Raw genomic sequence first — 16,028 nt, forward strand, 5'->3', positions numbered from 1 at the left:
AATCATTCTAGTTTAACTTCCATTAGTTCATCAGCAAAAAAAGAAATTAAAACAAAATTTTTTTAAGACAACAATTAACTTTAATGGAAATGCAGAGCTGGGCATGGAGGCTCATGTCTATAACCCCAACACTTTGGAGGTGGGCGGATCATTTAAGGCCAGAGGTTCGAGACTAGCCTGGGCAACATAACAAGACACTATCTCTATTAAAAAAAAAAAAAAAATTAGCCAGGCATGGTGGTACATGCCTGTAGTCCCAGCTACCTAGGAGGCTAGGATGGGAGGATCCATTGAGCCCAGAAGTTCAAGGTTACAGTGAGCTACGATCACACCACTGCACTGCACTGGACTCCAACTTGGGCAACAGAACAAGACCCTGTCTCAAAAAAAAAAAAAAAAAAAAAAAAGATTTTAGCTTCCTCATCTAACAGCAAATTGTAATGGAAACAACCAAGCCAGTTTGAAATAGTGGTATAACAACAGGGAATAAAAATAGAGATCTGAATTTTTAGTTGAAAAATTATTTCATATACCTTCATAATAGAATTATGGCTATTAAATCAATTGAGCGCATCATAGTACAACAGTACTAAATACGATAAAAATATTGAACACCACACCTGAAATATGCAACATTTGGGAAGATTTATTTTAGAAAGACGTGGAGATAATGACCCCAGTAAATATATTTGAGTTAGGTTCCAATTAAATGTAAATGCCTGCATTTTTACAAATATGGTTAAGATTTAATAATGGAATGTATTTATGCTTACAAATTATGCTACAACATTTTAGTTAGGTTAAAAAAGATCATTTTAGTATTCGACAAAATTAGTTTTGACCATAAATTTTCTTTTGCCAATGAAATATTAATCTGTGCCGGTGGATGGAAATTTAGTTATGCCTCAACTTATGTAAGACACAAAATTCTACCAGAAAAATATTTCCTAAATGTTTAAAATTTTCAATTACATCATAGCTGATCTGATTCATTTATCATGAATTACAAATTCTTCAGGAAAATCAACTCCATTGTTAATAGCAAATATCCCAAACTATTCCATAGTAAAAAAGAAGAGGTGATTGATTCCTTAGAGTGACCTCAGTAAAACCCTAACATGAGATTAATATTTGTTAATCTGACAAAGTTATAAAAATTCAAGCCTTAATCCACAGATAATTTTACATTGACGAAAACTGATTTTCTCTCTACATAGTTTGCAATTTTTTGACAATGTTTAACACACTTACATTTTTGTCTTTCAGCCAGGGGTCCCCTGCAACAGGCTGATAACCCACAGGATATCTCCTTAAAATCTATGTGATTGTCACGATTTTCATCAAAAGCATTAAACAAACCTGTAAAATAGGAAGAGATGCCATAAATCACAGCCAAGCTTCCTAATGTTAATAATGACATGTTTACAAAAGGAGGAATGACTCTTTCCCATAAACTGACTGAATTTTTTTTTAAGTTTATTAGTAGTTCCTAATGTTTCAGGAAGTATCTCTTTCCTCTTGGTATAATTATAATTGAAACTTGTGATCATGGCAGAAAATACATTACAATCCTTTAGTGTTTGGTTATGTCCATCTATATTTATCTTACATCATTTTTAATGGCTAAAATGACTATTTTTGAAGTCAATAAATAAAAATTAAAAACCAAAAAAGGTCAGAAATTGCAACAATTATCCTTACTTAGAAAGACTAAGAAGAAAAAGGGAAAAAAGAAAGAAAAACTGAACTGCTTATTAAATGAATACTCGAAGATACACTATGGTATCATTAATAAGCTCCCATAAAGCTCTTTCATGAGGCAAAGGAAGATACACTATGCAACATAAGAGAAAGAAATTCTCTACTACAGTGTCTCTTTGTACTGTTTAATCTTTTATACATGAGTATTTTAAATTTCACAAAGGGAATTTATAATCTAATCCTGTGGTTTTCAAACATTTCGTAAAAAAAAGAAATGAAATAATTTTGTTTTCAAATGAAATGATACATCAATCCCAATTCTAAAAAGGTAAAAACACAATGCACTGTTGTTGAAGTAGGTAGAAACCCAGAGCCCTATCTGCCCTGGCTCCCCTGACAAGTACTTCCGAAGTACTCTAGAAATTTGAAGAATACAGATAGTATATTCCCAGAATCTAACGCAGTGCCCTCAGTTTAGGGATTAGAAAACTAAAGCTCAGAGAAAATTACATGATTTGCCAAATATACGTTTTAAAAGGTGAGAGCTGGAAGCAGAACCCAAGTATTCATATTCAAAATATGATTTTTATGATGTGCTCACAATTATATTTGGACTCTTTATTTTTAAAAAAGTAACAGCAGGCTGGGCGCAGTGGCTCACGCCTGTAATCCCAACACTTTGGGAGGCTGAGGTGGGCAGATCACCTGAGATCGGGGGTTCAAGACCAGCCTGACCAATATGGAGAAACCCTGTCTCTACTAAAAACACAAAATTAGCCGGGCATGGTGGCACATTCCTGTAATCCCAGCTACTTGGGGGGCTGAGATAGGAGAATCGCTTGAACCCAGAAGGCAGAGGTTGCAGTGAGCCGAGATGGCGCCACTGCACTCCAGCCTGGGCAACAAGAGCAAAACTCTGCCTCAAAAAAAAAAAAAAAAAAAGTAACAGCACTAAGTTTAGAGCTAGAGAGCACCTTGGAGATGGTCTAGTCCAATAGTTTCTTCATCTTTTTTTGGAGGGGAGAATACAGCAATGGAATCTTCTTATGTAAAAGAAAAAAAGTAGAGGCACCCTACTGGAGGAAGAGACGAGGTCATGTGTGGAAACATGGAGCTCTGCCCATTCAGTGGCCACCACATGACTCCAGGCACTAGCTACTAATGCACCTTACTGGAACACAGTATCACAACCACTGCCTTGGTCAAACACATGAGCATGAGCATGCTCGGGTGCAGAGAGCTAAACTGATTTCTGCAAGGTTATAACAGGTAGAATATCAGGCTCAAGACTATAATAATAATTCCCATTTGTTTTTCCCCACTCCATTGAACCTGCAAACATATGAGAAGATGGTTTCTTAGAGTTAAAATGTATTGGTTACAAATATGAGATGGGCTCAGGTATGTTTACCAGTGAACATATGTAGAAAATGGAATGATCCCTACCTTCACTTAGAGATGGACGAATAGGTGGTGAAACCAATGGGCCAAATGTCTCTAAATCAAATCGTCCAGTCCGGGATTGAGCCTTCAATAACCAATAGCGTTTCTCAAGATCAATGATGTCTGATTCCTCCACTAAGGGTCAAATCAAAAAAGATTATAAAACCTCAGAATTCTCTTCTCAGGAGTTCAGTTCATCCTGATAATATATCTTCCACAGATATATTTTAGTTTCACAATTCAATTGCTAAAAAATAATCACAACCAAAAACAAAACTGAAATTTATTATATCCAAAATGGTAGGAAAATTAAACCAAAATAAACAAAATGAAGCTTTAAAACAGAAAAAAGAAATCTACAATTCCCCATTTAAGTAGGCTGTTAAATCCAACATTTAAAATAAAAATTAAGCTATTTCTTTTGGGTTTCCCACACCACTTTTACCTGTACTGATTTTTTTTCTTCTTTTTTTTTTTTAAGAGACAGGGTTTTGCTCTGTCACTCCTAAGCTGGAGTGCAGTGACACGATCATAGTTCCCTACAGCCTCAAATTCCTGGGCTCAAGCCATCTTCCCACCTCAGCCTCCCAAGTAGCTAGGACTACATGTGCACGCCACCACATCCAGCTAATTTTTAAAAAACTTTTTGCAGAGATGGGGTCTCGCTATGTTGGTCAGGCTGGTCCCAAACTCCTGGTCTCAAGCAGTCCTCTCACCTCTGCTTCCCAAAGTGTTGGGATTATAGGTGTGAGCCACCGTGCTCAGCCATTTTTGTTTATTTTCAATCTCTATCTTGGATTTAAAGTTTCTATGTACAGCTTCTCTCCTGGCTAGACTGTAAACATCATAATGGCAGGACCTATGTCTGATTCATCCTGTCAATACAATTAATGACTTACACATTCAATACTTATTGAATAAATGAAAAAAGTCAGCAGTGACAGAGGAGATGGAGTAGGAGTCCCTATGTGATAGCAATAGCAAAGCCATGAAAGCATGAACACCTGTCTCTCCTCATTCCTCAGAATATACATCAAAAATCGCAAATAGGCTCTAAACCATTTTATCTGTGTTTGTTTTTCCTCCAAGGAACTAAAGTAAAATTTAGAAAGCATACATAGGACATTTATTCTCAACTAAACACAGGAACCAAAGTGATCCTGTTAAAATATAAATCTAGAAATTTCAAATTCTGTCTATAATGGAGTAACTAGCACCAGACTTCACCTCCTACCACAAATGACTAGAAAACTGTATGAAATATATAAAACTATTTCTAGAAATTAGAGAATAAGCAGCATAGAACTGTGGACCTTGAGAGAGAGGAAACAAATAAGGTGAACCCTTTCATTGCCCTGGATTTTTTCCCCACAGTCACTTTCCAGACCTAAACAAGGGATGAGTACTGTAAGCAGAGAGATTTCATTGAGTTAAGAAGATAGGTTGGAGGTAAGGTAGCTGAAATTTGCAAAACAGAGTACTGGAGAGGAAAGAGTTATGCCAAGAAAGGGCTCCAGAAATCTGCACATGTGTCTTACTGAGTTTTGGCAGAATAGTAAGCTGTGTATACATGAAGTGAATACAATGAGGCTGGGCTATGTACAAATGCTGGGAAATTTGTTTTGTTTTGTTGTTGTTTGAGACAGAATCTCACTCTGTCGCCCAGGCTGGAGTGCAGTGGCGTGATCTCGGCTCACTGCAACCTCTGCCACCCGCCTGGGTTCAAGAGATTCTCATGTTTCAGCTTCCCAAGTAGCTGGGATAGCAGGCATGCACCAGCATGCCTGGCTAATTTTTGTATTTTTAGTAGAGATGGAGTTTCGCCGTATCACCCAGGCTGGTCTCAAACTCCTGGCCTCAAGTGATCTGTCTGCCTCGGCCTCCCAAAGTGTGAGGATTACTTACAGGCATGAGTCACCGCACCCAGCCCAGATGCTAGGAAACTGTAAGCTAAAAAAGTCCTAGAGCTCATACAGGGCTGGGAGATGTCTGAGTTGTGACCAGCTGAAGTGGAAACACATTGTTGGACATTGGGAGCATTTGTGAACTCCAGAGGGTCTCTACTTAATAAACAGAGAAAAACTAACTCTAGAGTAAAGGCTACTCTAAACTTGTCCCAACAAAGCTTACAAACAATCCTGGAAAATATGGTGCTGATCCACAAGTAACTTAACTGCCTATCAAAATAAAACACAAGTTCCTTTTTTAAAGAGAGACAACAATCCAGATGCTCAGATACGTAACATCCACAATGTCTATCATCCAAAGAAAACATGAAAGTAGTAGAAAAATGTGACCCAAAATCAGGATTAAAAATTAGTCAATAGAGGGCTGGATGTGATGGCTCATGCCTGTAATCCCAGCACTTTGGGAGGCCAAGGTGGGTGGATCACTTGAGGTCAGGAGTTCGAGACCAGCCTGGCCAATATGGTGAAACCCCCATCTCTACTAAAAATACAAAAATTAGCTGGGCGTGGTGGCGGGTGCCTGTAGTCCCAGCTACTCCGGAGGCTGAGGCAGGACAATCGCTTGAACCTAGGAGGCGGAGGCTGCAGTGAGCCGAGATTGCGCCACTGCACTCCAGCCTGGGGCAACAGAGCGAGACTCAGTCTCAAAAAAAAAAAAAAAAAAAAATTAGTCAATAGAAAAAGACCTAGAAATAACGGATGATGTAATTAACAGGCAAAGCTTTAAAATGTCTATTGTAAGTATCTCAGGAATTAAAGAAAAACATGCCTATACTAAGGAAAGAAATGGCAACTATAAAGAAGTATCAACTGGAACTACTAAAGATGAAAAATACAATATTTGAAATTTTAAAAAATTCCCTAGAGGACTTAACAGCTAATTATAAATTAGACAGGAAAGATTAGTGAGCTTGAAGGACAGGCAATAGAAACTATCTAAATGATAGCATAAAGAGGAAAAAGGCTAAAAACGTATTAGAATCTTAGTGACCTATAAGATAATATCAAACATACATACAATTGGGATCCCAGAAAGGGATAGGCAGAAAAATATCTCAAAAAATAATGGCTGAAAACTTTCTAAAATTCATGAAAACTATATTCCCACAGATCCAGAAGTTCAATGAACCTTGTGTTAGAAAACTCAAAACCCTAACAAGGCAAGTCATAATCAAACTGGTGATGAAGAAAAAAATCTTAAAAGGAGCAAGATGGGGGAAAAACACATTACAAACAAAAGAACTAAGATGATAATTTATCTCCAGAAAAAAACCCCAGAAAGCAACAGGGAAGAAGTACTGAAAAAGAAAACAAAATTGTCAACCTCCAATTCTGTATCACGTGAAAATATTCTTCAAAAATAAATTCAAAGTACAGATTTTTTTTTTTTTGACAAACGAAGTGTTTTAGCAGAACCACACCAAAAGGACTATTAAAGGGCATTCTTCAGACAGCAGGAAGACCAGTTAAGTATCTATGTAAACAGAATAAGGCTAACAATGTTACTTCTCTGCCTCAAAACCTTTCAATACTTCCCCATGATCCTGCATGGCTTATACCCACAACTCCTTCAGATCTTTACTCAAATGTCACATTCTCAGACCATCCAAACCACACCACCTTCAAAGATACTCCTCTATCCCTCTTCCCTGCTCTACTTGACTCCATAATACTTACCAACTCTAATATAAAATTTATTCATTTGTTTTGTTTATTGAGCATCTCCCTTGATTAGAACATAAGCTTGAGGGCTGAGTTTCTGGTATGTTTTGTTCCCTGTTACAGTCTAACACCAGAATAATATCAGGCACATTTTGAGCACTCAATAAATAAGTTTAATGAATAAATGAGAAGTATTGGCCGGGCGCGGTGGCTCACGCCTGTAATCCTAGCACTTTGGGAGGCCAGGGCAAGCGGATCACCTGAGGTCAGGAGTACAAGACCAGCCTAGGAAACATGGTGAAACACCATCTCTACTAAAAATACAAAAATTAGTGAGGTGTGGTGGCATGTGCCTGTAATCCCAGCTACTCAGGAGGCTGAGGCAGGAGAATCGCTTGAACCTGGGAGGCAGAGTTTGCAGTGAGCCGAGACTGCACCACTGCACTCCAGCCTAGACAACAGAGCAAGACTCCATCTCAAAAACAAACAAACAAAAAAGAATTATTTGTTGAGCTGTTTTATACATACATACACACACATACCCCCACACCCCTCTTCAGGATAATGCTAACTGTGATAAAAGATAACAATTAGTACCAGACATGACCTTGGCATCTAGTAACTTTCATTTATTTATTTATTTTTCCTGTTAGGTCAGTTTAGCAAAGTAACTCTTAAGTTACCTGGAAAGATAAGAACAAAGTTCCCTAAATTTCCAGGGCCTTCAAAGCATTTGATGTATTTTTTTTCCAAGACGGAATCTCACTCTGTTGCCCAGACTGGAGTGCAGTGGTGTGATCTTAGCTCACTGTAACGTCTGCCTCCTTGGTTCTAGCGATTCTCCTGCCTCAGCCTCCTGAGTAGCTGGGATTACAGGCACCTGCCACCATGCCCGGCTAATTTTTTGTATTTTTAGTAGAGACCTTGTCTCTATTAAAAAAAAAAAAAAAAAAGTATGGAGCAATAAAGATAAAATTTTCACAGAGGAATATACACTGTGTCATATAGTTTTGCTTTTTAAACTAAGTAACTAATTCACTAGATTGTAATCGCCTGATGGGTCAATGTTTGCAAAGGTCCAATTACTTTGGAATGGGATCTAATTTTTAAAATATATAACGGCTGGGCGTGGTGGCTCACACCTATAATCCCAGAACTTTGGGAAGCCAAGGTAAGAGGATTGCTTAAGTCTAGGGGTTTAGGACCAGCTTGGGCAACATAGTGAGACCCTGTTTCAACTTTTTTGTAATAAAATAAAAAATGTAAAACTCATACTAAAGAATGCTGTTTTCGTTTTTTAATGCTGAAGTATCTACTTCAAATATCCAGATAACTGAATTTATTTAAAAGGAGAGAGTATTTTAAAATTTTAGCAATAGGGAGAACAACAAAGGAATCTGATATATAAATTGAGATTCCTAAATAAGATGTCTGTCTATTCCATTTATGATGCTAAAAAGAAAAAGAAGCCTCTTTCATTCCTCCAGAGAAACACTAGCTTTTTCAAGTTCTAAACTCTTCCAAGTAGTAGATCAGCATACAAAAAAATCTAACCCTGAAACAAAAGGAAGATAGCAGTCTTGACGATAGAAACTGTTCTTATTTCTATACTTCTCAGTATTGAGAATATAATAGGTGTTCAATAAGTACTTCTGATTAATTGGTGTTTACATAATACAGTAAATTGAAACACAGAAAAATCATATTAACTGTGATTCTTTTTTTTACTTTGAAAACTATGTTAATCTCCTTAAAAAACACAATTTCTTTGCTGAAGCAGAAATGTGGAAAGACAAGTAAAACATATTTACAAGAAAAAAATGATCAGATTGGTCATGGTCACCAATGAAAAACATCCTTTAGTGCTGACGTTTAAGTGTATGTGATCTGTTCATTTTCTGGATATAGACTGCACATTCCTCAATCAAACATTTGTCAAAAGCAAGCTAAAGTAGATTACATATATATATATATATATATATATATATATATATATATATATGATTACCAAACATTTTACATGAATTGGCAGCTAAATTACTAGGAAGAGGGAGTTTAACTAACCTTATTTTCACTTACAGAAGTTTGAAGCAGTAATTTCAGTAGTTACTCTCTCTATTTGCAATGCATAAGTCACTATGAAAGCTTACAGTCTATTGGCTAAATAAGAATGAATTTATCACCCACCTATAGGTATAATTTTTTCTGGGTCACAACAGCAGTATACCATATTCCCAACATTCTAAGTAGTTCTTGGTCTGCACTTTGGGCCATCCTAATCAGGTCTCACCTCACCAAAGGCTCCAGCTGCAGACAACAACTCTTTAATGCCAGAAGTCAATCCTCATCAAAAAAGCCAGGCACATATCCAAATATTTTCATACAGTAACACATTTCTTTAACATTTTTGAAAAACAACCTCCTCTCAGGAGCAATGACCTTCTGAGATCTACTTAAAATGGCTGTAAGCCTTGCATCACTAACGGATAAGAGGATAATGAAGGAGAGGCACACAGATTTACTAGGCAGTTCATGGTCTAAGAATCACCAAAGTCCTTTATTCCCTATTGACAGAAGGCTTTAACATTGTAAACTAAAATGTGGTAAGGGACCATAATAATATACATATTGTTAGTTGAAATAAATGCTAAAACAGATAAGGACAATATAAATTTCTTGAGTTAGCTCTGAAAAGAGAAACAATCAAAATGAATTATAAAGTCCCATCACCAAAATTAGAATTTTAACTACTTCAGAATCCAGATTCTACCATTCAAAGAAATCACTCAGTTAGCAAGCTGAATACATTATGATACATTCTGGGGAAATGCCAAAAACTTTCTTTATTTATTGGAAAACATTTACAAGACAGAATAGATATATGTTTTCTTCCAAATATTGCTGAATTCTACAAAAGAATATGACTATTAAAGAAAATACCTTAATAATAGTTCCTTTTTTTTTTTTTTTTTTTTTTTTTTGAAGAGACAGGGTCTCACTCTGTCACCCAGGAGTGATCATAGCTCAATGTGGCCTCAACCTCCTGGGCTCAAGTGATCCTCCCACCTCGGCCTCCACAGTAGCTGGGAATATATGCATGTGCTACCACATCCAGCTAATTTTTAAATTTTTTGTAGAGACGGGCCTTGCTGTTTCCCAGGCTGGCCTTGAACTCCTGGACTCAAGTGAGCCTCCTACCACAGCCTTCCAAAGTGCTGGGATTACAGGCATGAGCTACTGCACCCAGACAATAAATAAAAATTTTAAAAGCCACATCATATTCTGGAAACATTTAGTAAAAACGTATTATATGCCTGACATTGTACTAAAAACTACAGATATGACTGTGAACAAGACAATTATGTTTAGAGATGAGAAGTGAAAACTGATCATTTTCATCTAGTGTGGAAAGCACAATGAAAAAATAGAGAGTTTTCTGGGAGCACATACGTGGGTAGGCCCTGGAGGTCTCGATGTTTAAAGAGGTACATGAAGAGAATCTAAGGGTTAACTAGGGAAAGGAAAAGGAGTGTGGCAGAAGGAAATTATAAGCAGAGGTAAAACAGGATGTGTAAAAGTCTGAAGGTAAGACAGATAGTAATAGGACAGAAAGACAAAAAAGCAGTTGTGTTAAGTTTTAATTCAAAAACAAGAAAAAGGATCACCTATAGAAAGGTTTATACCATGGACCCAAGATAAAAGGCAAAAAACAGGAAAGAATTTTAGTTTCCAATGACAAAACAAAAAAAGTATAAAGATGACAGTTGAACCTGGAATAGCAGGCATTTCAGTCACAACGTAGACATTTCAAAGAGAAGATGACTTGGAGCTGCTAGACTGCTTGGAGAGGACTATTCACGTACTACAGTATAGGGGATGGCATAGACAGATTTAAAATAGTGAAAGTCTGATTAAAACTAATCAATTAAAACTAATTACATTTTAACTTTATAGTCTGTCTCTCCAAACTCCAACACTGTGTGTATTATATAACTATGGACAAAATGGAAAAGGAAAGAGTATTATAAGAAAAAACAAAAATGACTAGGGTTTGATCGTTCAAAGTAGAATCAGAGGAGGAGAGGGAAGAACTGTACTAACTTATTTCAAACTTTTAATTACATAGAATGTTTATGCTCCCTATACAAGCTTTCTGACTCAACATCATCATCGAGATGCTCAGCATCATCACAAACATCATATCTGTCCTCCTGTACCTTCAGTACAAACGGCTTTAAAGATTAACTTGTCATTAATCCTGTTGACTGGGCACAGTGGCTCACACCTGTAATCCCAGCACTTTGGGAGTCTGTGGCAGGGGAGGATTGATACCAGCCTGGGCAACATGATGAGATCCCATCTCTACAAATAATTTTTAGAAATTAGCCGGGTGTGGTGAATGCACCTGTAGCCCCAGCTACTCAGGAGGCTGAGGCAGGAGGATCCCTTGAGCCTGGGAGGTCGAGGCGGCATTGAGCCATAATTGTACCACTGCACTCCTGCCTGGGGAGCAAGACTCTGTCTCAAAAAAAAAAGAAAAAAAAAACCTTATCTATATTTCACAAGTAATTTTACAAATAAAATCTGAAGTATTTAAATAGCCAGGCATGCTGGCTCACACCTGTAATCCTATCACTTTGGGAGGCTGAGGCAGGTAGATCACTAGAGCCCAGGAGTTTGAGGCCAGCCCGGGCAACATGGTAAAACCCCTTCTCTACAAAAAATACAAAACTTAGCCAGGCCTGGTGGTGTGCGCCTGTAGTCCCAGCAAGTTGGGAGGCTGAGGTGGGGGGATCACTTAAGCCTAGGAGGCGGAGGTTGCAATGAGCCTAGATAGGGCCACTGCACTCCAGCCTGGGCAACAGAGCCAGAGCCTGTCTCAAATAATAATAATGATTAATAATAATAATAAAAAAATAAAATGTTTAAACAGCAAATTAGGATAGAAAAATACAATGGTATTGATTTAAAAATTAGTTAAGATGTATTAAACCATAAACACTTGAACTTTGGGCTAAAGTTCTGATTCCACTTCTTAATTTAAATAGATAAGGTAACAATAGTTTGGAATTTACACTTCAGAAAAATGTAATTACCATGACAAAATCTAAAATCTTGGGTAAACTGAGTAAGTTATTATTATTATTATTATTTTTTGAGATGGAGTTTCACTCTTGTTACCCAGGCTGGAGTGCAATGGCACGGTCTTGGCTCACTGCAACCTCCACCTCCTGGGTTCAAGCGATTCTCCTGCCTCAGCCTCCCGAGTAGCTGGGATTACAGGCGTCCACCACCACACCCAGCTAACTTTTGTATTTTTAGTAGAGACGGGGTTTCACCATGTTGCCCAGGCTGGTCTTGAACTCCTGACCTCAGGTAATCCACCCGCCTCAGCCTCCCAAAGTGGTGGGATTACAGGCTCGGGCTACTGCACCTGGCCAAATCAAGTAAGTTAATTATTCTAAGTCTGTACTGAATACAAATAGCTCCACAGTTTCCTTTGTGATTCACATCAAAGAGAACAAAATATGATTAAACGTGGCAGTGTGTTCAACTTACTGTGACTTCAAATTTTACTATATAATTGTGTATGAAAAAGTAATTAAAGGCATCTGCATGTTAACATGTTATTTAGAAGTTAAAAATTGTAATTCCTTTTTGTTTCCTAGATACCTTGGCTCATTACACAAATTTAAATGGAGTCACTGATGCTTTAAAATAAATGTCTACTTATAAATCAGTTAATAACATTCCCTATTTTTACCACAAGTTTCCACATTCCTAACACATTATTAGAACAGTTCAATGTACCAAATATTATTTGAGTAGAAGAGCCTGCAAAGACATCAATAGTGAATTGTTTAGCCAGAATCAGACTGAGAATTTATAGGTAATATAAATCATAGTCATCAAATTGTAAACCTAACCATGTCAGAATTTCTCTAAGAAACTTAGCAGTAATTCTGACTTTGTGATAATGCTTTTCATAGTAAGACTCACTAAGAAAGTAGCTGCTTGCCAGAAGCCAGCAGCAATTCAGTTGTCTGTTGAATAAATTTGTTGGTTCTTTGTTTTTATAGATTATAAAATAAAAGTAAACAAACTGGTAAGAAAAACACTGTCTTTCCACAAATCCGGGCAAGTTAATTTTTATACTGATCTACAGCCCTCTATTTGAAAATTTGCTTGATCCCAAAACAATTATTCTCTGAAGACAGAGGGGTAAAAACCACTGACATTCACAAAGCCAAGTGTTCACAAATATAAGAGGATACATATTCATTATAAAACACATGCTCTGGCCGGGTGCAGTGGCTCACGCCTGTAATCCCAGCACTTCGGGAGGCCGAGGCGGATGGATCATGAGGTCAGGAGTTCAAGAGCAGCCTGGCCAATATGGTGAAACCCCATCTCTACTAAAAATACAAAAAATTAGCCAGGCGCGGTGGCAGGCGCCTGTAATCCCAGCTACTCGGGAGGCTGAGGCAGGAGAATCGCTGGAACTCGGAGGGTGGAGGTTGCAGTGAGCTGAGATCATGCCACTGCACTCCAGCCTGGGCAAGAGTGAGACTCCGTCTCAAAAAAAAAAAAAAAAAAAATGCTGTATACCAGACGCAGGCTGAGTCCTTTTATTAATAATAACAAAAGGTATTACCTAATTTACTCCTTAAAACAGCCTTATAAGGTAAATTGTATCATTATCCCTGTTTTACAAAGGAGGAAAAAGAAGTTCAAAGAGGTTAAATCTATTTCCCACAGCAATAGTAAGTGGCAGGGGTAGTCTGTGTGACACAGAGGTTGAAGAACTACTAAATATTTTATCAGTGTTTCTCAAAATGCAGTTCATGGTCCATCTACATCAAAATCACCCTGGAAGTCTGTAAAGTACAAAGTCCTAGGGCCCACTAAATCAAAATCTTTGCCGACAGAGCCAGTAACCTGCACTTTCAATAATTTCTCCAAATAATTCCGATGCTCAATATAGCTGGTAACTATCAATATGCCATAGTAGACTTACGGCTGACTTGTTTTTAATTTGGGGTTATTTCTCTTACAAGAAATAAGGATAGGACAAAACTCAACTAAGATGCCAGCAAATAAGAATGTTATAAATAACTGAGAAAACAGCATAATATTTCTTCAGGCTTTTACCACACAGTACTGATTTATTTCAATGACTACCACGGAAATCAATGGGCACATTGTAACAGCAGTTAAAATCATTGCATGTATTTAAAGCAAACTGACTCTTCATGTGCCTAAACTGAATGCTAATCAATGTTCTATATCTGATATCATTTAGCTAACCAAAAGTTTTAGAAGGAAGACCTTAGAACTTTGCAACTTTCAACAGTTCTTTAAGTGTGTAAGTATCATAATTCATTTCCCCCTAAAAACATAGTATACTCTTTTTTTTTAATTGAGACAGGGTCTCGCTCTATTGCCAGACTGGAGTGCAGTGGTGCAATCTCGGCTCACTGCAACCTCTGCCTCCCAGGTTCAAGCTATTCTCCTGCCTCAGCGTCCAAGGTAGCTGGGACTACAGGCACATGCCACTACACCCGGCTAATTTTTGTACTTTTAGTAGAGACAGGGTTTCCTCATGTTGGCCAGGATGGTCTCGATCTCTTGACCTCGTGATCCACCCATCTCTGCCTCCCAAAGTGCTGGGATTACAGGCATGAGCCACCGCACCCAGCCAAACATAGTCTACTTTTATGAGAACATCCCCATGCTATGAAGTTGTTAAACCTTATTTAAACATGATGATTTATCTTGGTCCTTCTCCCCTTGGTATGGCTTTAGCCTTACAGTCCTAAGAGGACACATCCCTTCTGCTCACTCTGGAGGCAATCAAGTGTTTAAATCAAGACTTAGAATGCACACTTTAAGAGGCTGAAAAATTTTCAACCCAGTTCAATACAACAAAATGCATTTCGTCCACTAAACTAAGAAAAACTCAAAGGAATAGGACCTGAGCCATATTCTCAAGGGGCTTGCAACTTGTGGGGGTAAACAAAATCATTTCCAACAGACTTAGAGATAGGGCAAAAAGCAAATTAATTGCTTCAATTGAAATATAAAGTGTTGCAGAAATGCAAATAGTAAAATAAATTAACTCAAAGAGAAATGGACAAGCATGACAGAAAAGGCAGCATCTGAATTGGGCTTTGATGACAAACAATCATCTCAATTGTCAAGGGCTGAAAGATGAAGTACATTCTTAAATGAAGGAAGATTAGGAGTGATGTATATAGTGTAGCTATAATATAAAAGTTCATGGTGTGGTCACGGTATATTGACCAGTGCTCTGTAGTTGAGGCAAAGAACACACGTGAGGAGAAATGAGCATGGGAAATTAAGTCAAGGATAGGAAACTAAGAGACTCTGAAGCCATGCTAAGGAATTTAAACAAAGGTTTCTAAGCAGAGAAGTGAAGTAATTAAAAGAAATTTAATGTCAATTTAATGTGAATTAAAAATACATTTAAAAAATTGTCCTTCATCCTTTCGTATCATTGAGAGGAAGTAAAATAAGAAAGATAAGGAGCTTATAATGATGGCACCAAGAAAGAAAGATGCAAGAAATATGTCTGAGTTAAGATGGATAGAATCTAATATGAAGCTTGACAAGGAAAAGTCAAAGGTTAGTCAAGTTAGACACTGGAATTAAAAATACTATCAACCAGGATATAAAACACAGAAGGAAGAACAAGTTTGCCTTTTTTTTTTTTTTTAATACTTTTAGGTGGATCGTGGCAGGGAAAGATGAATTCGCTTTAGATATAAGATTTAGGTGCTAGAAAGTATAACCAAAAGGCATTTATTAAAATGAATCTGAGGTTTCAGAAATACCTCAAGAGCAGAAAAGTTCATCTAGGTATCACCTACAAAGATAGGAAGGATAGGTGAAGCATGGAAATGGCTGTGATGAAGCAAAGAATGTACATCATCCGAGAACAAAATAGAGCGAAGGGCTGATCCACTGGAAATAACTTTTATTTTAAAAGTAGGTGGTAAAAGGGGAACAGTAAAACTCATAAGAAATAAGAAGAATATTAGGAAACTACAATGTTTCAAAAGCCAAAGGAGAAGAGAGTTTGAAGAAAACTGATTGGTCAACAGTGTTAAAATGCTGCAGAGATGTTAGGGGGTACATGAAACTAAAAAGAAAACAATCATTAGGAATTAGAAGGTCATTATGGTAGGTGAAACAATCAATGTACAGGAATATTTGTTTCAAATAATTAAAGAT

The 16,028-nt window shown here is 37.3% G+C and overlaps 1 protein-coding gene across 18 annotated transcripts in view; it reads right to left on the minus strand.

Annotated features, from left to right (window-relative positions):
• The window catches only part of USP32 (ubiquitin specific peptidase 32), a 214,314-nt gene that overhangs the window by 90,911 nt on the left and 107,375 nt on the right, over positions 1-16,028 (minus strand). For all 18 annotated transcript variants that reach the window (XM_063799084.1, XM_063799082.1, XM_063799080.1 and 15 more), the window contains 2 exons: positions 3,148-3,279; positions 1,252-1,359 (listed from right to left, as the gene is read on the minus strand). In XM_063799084.1, coding sequence (XP_063655154.1) covers positions 1,252-1,359; positions 3,148-3,279 — 240 coding nt within the window. The remainder of the gene's footprint in view (positions 1-1,251; positions 1,360-3,147; positions 3,280-16,028) is intronic.

The sequence above is a fragment of the Pan troglodytes genome, chromosome 19 (assembly GCF_028858775.2).
Source record: "Pan troglodytes isolate AG18354 chromosome 19, NHGRI_mPanTro3-v2.0_pri, whole genome shotgun sequence".
NCBI classification, from domain to species: Eukaryota; Metazoa; Chordata; class Mammalia; order Primates; family Hominidae; genus Pan; species Pan troglodytes.